At 36.1% G+C, this 9,599-nt stretch overlaps 1 protein-coding gene across 3 annotated transcripts; it reads left to right on the forward strand.

Annotated features, from left to right (window-relative positions):
• The first annotated feature begins 2,175 nt into the window (after positions 1–2,175).
• On the forward strand, positions 2,176–9,366 carry LOC131165413 (protein IMPAIRED IN BABA-INDUCED STERILITY 1-like). Of its 3 annotated transcripts, XM_058123224.1 has the most exons (11): positions 2,193–2,936; positions 4,562–4,671; positions 4,765–4,846; positions 5,015–5,332; positions 6,208–6,435; positions 6,729–6,826; positions 7,391–7,496; positions 7,601–8,137; positions 8,335–8,470; positions 8,576–8,674; positions 8,813–9,366. In XM_058123224.1, exons 1-10 carry the CDS (start codon positions 2,580–2,582, stop codon positions 8,626–8,628), a joined length of 2,025 nt encoding a protein of 674 aa, XP_057979207.1. In that variant the 5' UTR covers positions 2,193–2,579; the 3' UTR covers positions 8,629–8,674; positions 8,813–9,366. The 3 variants fall into 3 exon arrangements, with proteins under 3 accessions (XP_057979198.1, XP_057979189.1, XP_057979207.1); XM_058123206.1 differs by having other exon boundaries at positions 2,178–2,936; positions 4,562–4,846; XM_058123215.1 differs by lacking the exon at positions 8,576–8,674 and having other exon boundaries at positions 2,176–2,936; positions 4,562–4,846.
• The last annotated feature ends 233 nt before the right edge of the window (positions 9,367–9,599 follow it).

Raw genomic sequence — 9,599 nt, forward strand, 5'->3', positions numbered from 1 at the left:
TCGGGAGAAAGTATGCAACAATGATATTAAAGTCCAACATATCTCAACCGTGGATCAAATAGCGGATGTCTTCACCAAAGGCCAAATTGCACAACGTTTTCAATATCTAAAGAGCAAATTAATGGTCTGTCAAAACCCCATTAATTCGAGGGGGGGGGGTGTTAGACTATCATAAACTTCAGCAAAAAATCCAGGAGCATCTGCACCCATTCCTCACTCCATCCATTCTGTTACCAATTCAAAATGATCCAGTTGTTAGCGTGATTTTCTCCTACAAATGTGTATTTGATTGTTTCCTTATTTTGCTCATATTTGTTTCCTTATTATACGTTTGAAAGTTTAATCGTACAGCTATAAATATAATGGAAAACTATACGGCTAAAGTGTGTTAGCCAAGTTAAAGATATCTTGTGTTCATTTTTCCTGTTGAATTATTAAGGTTTTACAAATTTTAACAAAGAAATAACGAAAGAAAACCTCAGTAATACTCTTAAAAATGTTTTTCAAAGATTAAGTGCTAAGTAAGAGTATATGCAACTAAAATGCTCTAAATAAAATACTCTCCTAAAAAATGATTTTAAAATAAAAGCATGAAAGAGAGTTGAAAAGATTTGTATAAAAGATTTTGCCCCAAAGGAATTGATTTTAATAATAAAAAATATTTTTGGGAAACTTTGATTAACAATGGATTAGAGAGAAAATTTGGACTAATCAAAGTTACTAATCTCAGCTTATGAAGGGGTATATATAGACTTTGTGAAAAATATGACCATTGGGAATACGTTCGGTATTATTAGAAAAGTTTAATTAATTTTAAACGTGTTTTCAACATTAAAAAATGCTAGCACCCAAGAGGTTCAGTCGACTAAGGGTAAGGGATGGTCGACTACTTTTATAAGTTCGGTCGACCAAGGCTATTTTGAACTACAAGGATGGTCGACCATCTCAGGGTGATTCCGAACCCTTCGTGAGTTCGGTCGACCAAGGTAAAAGGTCTGGTTGACCATCTATGAAGTTCAGTCGACCATGGTGTTTTTAAACCATGAGTTCGGTTGACTAAGTAGTTAGAAAAGTAGATTTTTATAGTTCACTCGATCGAGGAAGGTTAGTTCAAAATAGGTCGATCAATCAAGGCAAGTCAAACTATCGACTTTCTCTCTGTTTAGTCAACCAAGGCATTTAACACACCAAGAGGTCAATCGACTGAACATCGGTCAACATTTTGACTCCGAGCAAGTTCGATTGACCGAGCTTATTAAAGCTCGAACTGGTCGGTCGACCGAAGGCATTAATAATTAATATTTTGTCCAAAAAATCCAACGCCAGTCGACTAAGTCTTTGTCAAAATAATTTTAGTCCTAATTTTTTATTTTAATTTATTTTGAAAACCTTTGTGTGATTTAGATAATTTTGAAAAAGGTTTTATGTGAACGGTTAGGTCCCTAAGGTCAATCAAAGATCGTTTGAGCAATCAATTCATATCATGCAAATGCATGAATTATTACAGACCAAATAATAAAAAAATTTAAATGCAATATAAATAAAATGAACGTTTTCGTCTTTTTGCTTTTCAGTCTTCATGGAATACGCTAGAATGATGATAAACTTGAAATTTCTCCGGGCTTCTAGACTTGTTCAATTACTAAATACACGTATAAGTGACTTGTACTTTATTAGCACCAAAATAAGGATCAGACTCAAAAAAAGCCAATAACATGATTTTATGTAAAATATATATTTCCAAAATTGGCAATGTTGAGAATCTAAACTCATAAATACCTCATATTATGTTTGAAGAAAATGGCCGAGGGACCCAATTATGCATTGAGTGATTATTCCTACCATTTCTGTACAATGATAATAAAGAAAATCATTGCAAATTTTGCGAGAAAATTGACGTGTACTACAGCTATGCAGATTTTTTATTTTATTTTTTATTTTTGAGGCCCTTAAATTCCATGAAAATAAAATTCTAGTGACATGAAAAAAAATAAACCCATTTTGACAAACGTAGCTTAATAGATAATTTATTGAACTAATCCCCAATAATTCTAGCTTTCTTGCCGAGTGCAGTAGATTTGTTGGGCAGGTGGCACCCACACACGAAGCAACTAACGGATAATCGATTCAGAACCTCCAACGGTTACATTTCACCTTTTCCTTCTTTTGCAAAACACAAAATATCCAAAAGATTTTGGACCCACACCTTCCTCCTCCTTGGATTTCGGCCCATTTTTTTCGAGACTCCTAGTCATTGAAACCCTCTAGGCTCAAATTCAATCCTACATCCTCCGCAGATCTCGCAAACCCAGAGCGGACAAAGAGAAAGACAGACAGATCATTGCAAACCAGCTAATTTACCGCCCCATCCCCTCCCTTTCCCCCCAAGCAAATTTTTTCTTTTTTCTTTTTTCTTTTTTTCTTTTTTTTTTTTAGGGTTTATGCCATTCTCCCCGATCGTCCCTCTCGCTCAATGCGAGTTCGTTTGAGCTAATGTGGGTGTAATTCCCCATCTCCGACCCATTTCCCCATCTGGGTCGACCAGGGATTTGATTCATGTTGGCGGATTTCTTCAGCTAATGGGTTGCATTTCATCGAAGCAGGCGGTATCGGCGACGCCTGCTTATGATTATACCGGGGTGGCTACGAACCATGGGTCGGGGATTTTGGTTTCCTCATTGCAAACCCCTGCTGGGTTTGGGGATTTGGAGAGGGGGGATGAGGGATCGGAGGAACGAAGCCGCGAATTGGCCAAGTTGAGGAAGGGGAGCTCCAATGCGAGGAGCTCTTTGAGCTTGAGATTAGGGAATTTGAACAAGTATGTGGAAGCAGAGCAAGTCGCCGCCGGGTGGCCTGCCTGGCTCAGTGCTGCTGCGGGCGAAGCCATTCAAGGATGGGTGCCCCTTCGAGCGGATTCTTTTGAGAAGTTAGAGAAGGTAGCATATAATATAATCTGTGATAGCTGTTCTTTTCCCTTTGGCATCAGCATCTCTGTTCTGTTCGCACATGGTAATTAGAAGCATTTCTAAAATCAAAATACAGTTGTATTCATGGAAAGATTTAATTTTACTTTGTGAAGTGTCATGTGGAAATATGTATTCGAAAGAGAAGTAGAAAGAAAGCTAGTCTAAACATTTTGGATGACTCACTCCATCTTTCATCGTCTATTGATTTCCCAGCCACCAATGATGAACGATGTGCATGGTTAATCAAAATTAATGTTAGATGCTTGTTCACCAACTATGTTTGTGGATCAAAAATTAATATTTGTAGCCCGGTTTGCCATACATAACTATGTTGTCTGACTATTTCTCCTGTGACTCTGCCATTTGAGTACATACAAAACAACCCTTCAGAAGACAATACTAGGGGATGCCACTCTAGTGTACTTAACTTGGGGTCCTTAGAAACTTCCCACAAGAAATCAAACAGGATGTCGCAGTTGACTGCTTGCCCTTACTGCTCCCTACCTTGTGAATGATTTACTCTTTATTTTCAAATCATGGTATTATAGTTGGTAGAATGTTATACAGTATGGTTAATTTTTTTATTTTTATTTTTATTTGTGCACTCTTTAGCTTGAGTAAACACGAGCTTAGAATGACCTACAAATGGTTTCAAAATTATATATATTAAATTTTTTTTCTTAGAAACTATATATATATTTATAATTTTTTTTTTAATTCTTTTATCATTGTATTAATTTTTATTTTATTTTTCTGAATATGTGGCTTATATTTTCAACTTTTACTTGATGAAATCCTCAAAAGGTTTACGCCCCGACACCTACTTATTCCTCACCTCATTACATGCAAAACACCTTGCTTTGCACCTTCAGCTTTTATAAGATTGATATATTTTTTGTAGTAGTATACTAACTGTTACTATTTTATTGGTACTGCATCAAAATAAAAGTTTTCCTTCATGTTCACGACTAAAATGTGCAGACATTATTTTCATTTTTAAAGTTATCTTGATGATGTAATGTTCTTAACTTGATACTGTGCACTGTGTGTTGGTTTCTGTGTTTTGTAATAGATTATATTTTTTTGAGTGCTTTAATTTTACATTTTTTCTTTTTATATGTGAAATTTCATATATGCAGACCAAATTAATTTTACATTTTTTCTTTTTATATGTGAAATTTCATATATGCAAACCAAATGGATTTAGAAGTCAATTTTGAAGTCCAAACCATTGACCTAGACTGGCCCAACCCATCAATGTTTGGTTCTACATTTCAGTCTGGTCAGTTTTATACTGAAACCAGTCCATATCGATCCTTGTCAATAAGATCAAAATCTTGCTATTTAGGAGGTTTGTTTTTAAAATCAGATTCTACAGTGAATCGTAGCTCTGATTATACATGCAGCTATGCTGGGAAAAAAAAAAATGGAAGATTCTGCATGCAGCCATTGTTTAATGATTGCACTGATTTTAGTGCCTTCTGCTTTGTCTTTATTTACATTGTTGTCTATAGTCATAATGGAACTTTAACGTTCCAATTTTTCCTGCTTTTAACATGATTTTTTTTAAAAATCAATTCCTATTGTATATGTAGATTGGGCAGGGCACCTACAGCAGTGTGTACCGTGCACGTGATGTTGAAACTGGGAGGATGGTTGCCTTGAAGAAGGTTCGCTTTGACAATTTCCAACCAGAGAGTGTAAGGTTTATGTCACGTGAAATCAAGATTCTCCGCAGGCTTGACCATCCAAACATTATGAAATTGGAGGGAATAATTACTTCTCGATTATCATGCAGCATATACCTTGTATTTGACTATATGGAGCATGATCTCTCTGGATTATTATCTTGTCCTGACATCAAGTTCAGTGACGCACAGGTTTGTTTGAGCTTTATTGTTACCTTAGTTTTGTGGAGATGTGTTTTGATTTGGTTTCATCTGCACTCTATGGGTTTTTTTTTTCATAATTATATCAAACCAAGGGTATGAATTTGTTACGGTGATTTTTTTTTTTCAGTTTTCTAAAGCTTAATGCTTTTTGTGTAGGTTAAGTGCTATATGAAGCAGCTATTATCTGGAATTGAGCACTGCCATTCACTTGGCATTATGCATCGAGACATCAAAGTATCCAATATTTTGGTAAACAATGAAGGAATTTTGAAGGTGGCTGATTTTGGATTGGCTAATGTCTTTAGTTCAAGGCATAGGCAACCACTAACTAGTCGTGTGGTGACTCTATGGTATCGTCCTCCTGAACTCATACTCGGCGCTACAAATTACGGAACGTCTGTGGATTTGTGGAGTGTGGGCTGTGTATTTGCAGAACTTCTCTTTGGGAAACCTATACTTAAGGGGAGAACTGAGGTGATCACCTTATCGAGGGGAACCATTTTCTAATATTTACATGACTCTTTATCATTTATTCAGCTTCTTGATGGTGCTCATCACTCAAACAATTGAACTAAAGACCCTTCAGTCCTTCACAGATTCCCACCTCATGTTGATCAAACCATAGAGCTAGAGTTAGTTCATTAACTATATGGTGCATTCTATTACTAATTACTCATGAGAGGAGTCAGACTGAAGTTTTGGAAAGTACGTATATATATATATATATATATATATATATTTGTACGTATGTTTAAAAGCAGTTTGTTTTTTGGTTTACTTCTGTTACCCCATCCAAGAAACATATGGCAAAAAAGAAGCTATACAAAAAGAATAAACTAGAGGAAGAGAAATACCCCACATAAAAATGAGGAGGAAAATGTTTCAAAAAATAAAAATAAAACTAGGCAAAATGTATGGTTGCTCTTAGGAACTACTTGAATTGAATCTTTTCATTTATATTCTTAGAGAGTGGCAGTTCATATGTAAATATAAATCTTCATTTTGAGCTCTAAATTTTCCTATTGCAAGCAACGTAAAATATAGGGTTCAAAGTGAAAATCAGCACAAGCTGATTGATGAGTCTTCAACTTACGAGTAGAATGAACTATCTGTTGGTGCTTTATTGTGGGTTTAAATTTTATTTTGATATTGTTAGAATTATAAATAAAGTTCTTTTTGTATTATTATTATTATTGCATACATGTCCAATATTTATATATTATTGAACTGTTTAAAGGAGTGCAGAAGTATCCATATGGTTTACATATTTCTTAGCATGTTGATAAGTTTAGTTTTAGTTCCTATGGATTTACCACTGACATTCATAAGAACTCTCTTCCTAACTACAGGTTGAACAATTACACAAGATCTTCAAGCTCTGTGGTTCACCATCCGAAGATTATTGGAGAAAGTCTAAACTTCCTCATGCAACTATGTTCAAACCACAGCGTCCTTACGAAAGTTCACTTCGAGAGAGATGTAAAGAATTTCCAACAGCTGCTGTAAACTTGATAGAGACTTTTCTTTCCATAGAACCTTACAAACGTGGAACTGCCTCCTCTGCCCTTCAGTCTGAGGTAACAATCACTGGAAAAGTTGTTAGATTACAAATTCTATATTTTTGGAGTATTGACAAATCTACTTATCTTGTTGCACTATATATTTTTAAACTCATTGCACTAAATACAGTCTGAGGCTGTATAAGTGAGCTTTTCTAGTTAATTGCACTTCATTATTTTTTAACTAGTTTCTTGATATATGTTAATCCAAATGTCCCTAGAATTTGTCTATCTGGTGGTATTCAACAAATTTCAGTTCTTTTTAAAGCTTAAATTGTGTCTAAATGTCTTTTTATCACTACTTGTTTCAGTATTTCAGGACTGAGCCTTACGCATGCGAGCCATCAAGCTTGCCAAAGTACCCACCTAATAAAGAAATTGACACAAAAAGTCGTGAAGAAGCACAAAGGTGAAGTTTTTTCATCCTATAAGGTCATTGGAAAAGCACAGTTGGCATTTTGCAATGATGTAGAGCTTGTTTTGAGTCTCATTCAGTTATTTGAGAATAGTCTTTTTTTCTCTATGCTTTTTCTTTTGGTGAACCCTTATTTCTTGTAACCAAATTTCATCTGAAAATTTCCATGGTACTTCTCACTTTAACAAAATAAAGGTAAACTAGTCATTTCAATCAATTCAAACTTTTCAAATCATCACCACATGCTCCTGCATTAAAGGTAAGGTCTTTTTGTATCTGCAGTTTGCTTTCATTGATGGTATTTTATTTAGTCTCATAGTGTTTGCTTAGGACAAGTGCTTGTTTACTCTGTAACATAGGAAGCTCAGTGTCTTCAACCATTTTTCAAATTTAAGAATGATAGAGTTCGGTAAATCAAGCTTCGAGTGCCTGAGCCAAGCTATCCTCAACCAGAAAAAAGTTAATTGTGGATAATGCTATCATGTCATATAGCACAGACCATTGAGCTCCAGCACAAATATGTAGTTTATGTCTTTCTCATCAAACTTCCATTTTCAGGAAAAAGACTGGGTTTAGAAAAGAGCCTGTAGCATTGAAAAAACCAAGAAGAGGACGTAAAGCTTTGCAGGAACCGAACACAGTTAGCAGATTACCAACAAGAAAGGTCTCTCTCTCTCTCTCTCTCTCTCTGTTGCACGGTCAATCATGACATATACACACATGCAGGGAAACTACTTTGCACTAATCTGTTGTTTCTTATCCATTCAGGATCTGCAAGCCAACACAAAATTTGCTCGTCGAAACAATGGCAGCAATTCTCATGTTCCAAAGGGAAAGGAAGGGGCTCAGTTCAGGGACTTAATGAAGTCATCATTTGATACTGCATCAGAGGTTTCCCATTTGACAAATGCATCACAGGAAGACATTGTGTTTTCAAATCCGCTGCAGGTCCCTGCATCTAGTGGCTTTTCATGGGCACCTCAAAAAGAGAATGCAGCATTCTTGAGATCGTATAGCAGATCTGGTTTAAGAAGCCAAACACCTGGTGCATTAGGTCCATCAGGTATCCCGCATGCAAAGTATATTTTGGACTCAGGAAGGCAACAGGGTAAACATAATCTATGTGGGGTACGCACCAATTGTAAAGGTCATGATTCTTATGAGGTTGCCAAGGATGGAATGCGGAAGAACCGCTCACGCTATGACAGGCCAGATTCTTTTGATGTGTCTGAGGAGTACCACTCTCAGGAATTATCAGCTGCACTTTATCAAAGGAACGGGATGGCTGCTTTGAGAAATAATCTGGTAAGAGCACAAAATTGAACTGAAGCTTGATTGACATATTTTGATTATGCAAGTTGCCCAAATGCCAGAAAACATCACTGACATCTACTTCATAGCTGGCTCCCCCAGTAAACATCTATTTAATAGGGACTCTTGGACTAATTCCAGTCTCTTTTCATCATTGACAAGAATAGTGCCCGTGTCTATTTGATCCTCAGGTTGATAAAGAGAACGAAGATAGGGTTGAGTTTTCCGGACCGATGTTATCAGGGTCACAAAGAATTGACGAATTCTTACAAAGGCATGAAAATCATATTCGTAAAGCAGTTCGCAGAACAACACAGTTGCAAAGAGGTACAATAAAATTAATGTCAATTTTCAAGTCTTGAATTTTCTATTCATTCTTTCCTAGTAAAGCTAGATGTCTGCATTCAAATCTCCTTGATCATATACAATTAGACCCTGCCAAAACAATGCCGAAGATGAATCAAATTACTCTCCAAAGCTATTGATAGTACAGCAGTGTATGCACAGGCATGAGTTGCAGCAGAGTCGAAGGTTTGATATTTATAATCCCCATTCCCCCCTAGAAATTCATGCACACGCACAACCACCCATACAAGGTCATGTTTTTCATGTTTTAGATTCATGTGAAACTAAAAGATGTATGAAGAATTACTTCATTTTGTTTGTCAGATTAATGATGTGAGAGAACTGGGAGTGCGAGATCCACGGCACCATGGAGGTTCCTATACATTCTTCAAGGGACATCACAAAGATTGCTCTTGCCCGCACATCTCCTTCCCTAAAGTTTTGGCACCGAACTTTTTGCTCCTATACATTGTAAACATCACTCTCTAACCCAAAATAGAATCGCCATACTTACTCTCTAAATATTACACTTGTACCTACGCATTGCTTTCTATATATATTGTACTACATATGGTACGATTATATAAGTGGTGGTAAGTATAAGTGTAAGGTTTATATAGCACAATTAAACCCCAAAGAAAGGGGGGAAGGTACAAATTCATACAATGTACTGCCCTTTGAAGTCATTGCCATGAAAATAAATGGTGGAGCAGTTAAAAGATAATCCCGTAATTGCAAATGATGTGGAAAAACACACATGGGTTTACTCCTATGGTCCTATTCCAGTGGGTCCTGTATAATGGAATCATGAACATTATGTGGTTTTCAGGGCAAATAGATGAATCAGTGGTGCATTGTTACTGTCACGTTCTTTCATAAATTTGAATTTGCTAGAACAATGACTAAATCTAAAATACTAAGAAAGAGGGGGAGAGAGATGAACGGCTGCTTTTTATATTCAAGTCATGAAGGTGCCTCTTTTAGCTAGTGCATATTTACTTGAAATGTTGATTGGCAATTACCTCGATGCAATGTAAAAAGATGATATAGACTTCTCTTTTAGATGTTGAAAGTTGAAACTCTTCAATTTTTAAGAAATAAAAGAGTGCAG

This window comes from Malania oleifera, chromosome 1 (assembly GCF_029873635.1).
Source record: "Malania oleifera isolate guangnan ecotype guangnan chromosome 1, ASM2987363v1, whole genome shotgun sequence".
NCBI lineage: Eukaryota > Viridiplantae > Streptophyta > Magnoliopsida > Santalales > Ximeniaceae > Malania > Malania oleifera.

What these genes read in the sequence shown, in the direction of transcription:
- LOC131165413 (XM_058123206.1), top strand. Translation starts at nt 2,580, where the DNA reads ATGGGTTGCATTTCATCGAAGCAGGCGGTATCGGCGACGCCTGCTTAT. An exon ending in TCAAGTTCAGTGACGCACAG is followed by an intron (nt 4,847 to 5,014) that starts GTTTGTTTGAGC and finishes CTTTTTGTGTAG; the next exon opens with GTTAAGTGCTATATGAAGCA. An exon ending in GCAGATTACCAACAAGAAAG is followed by an intron (nt 7,497 to 7,600) that starts GTCTCTCTCTCT and finishes TTATCCATTCAG; the next exon opens with GATCTGCAAGCCAACACAAA.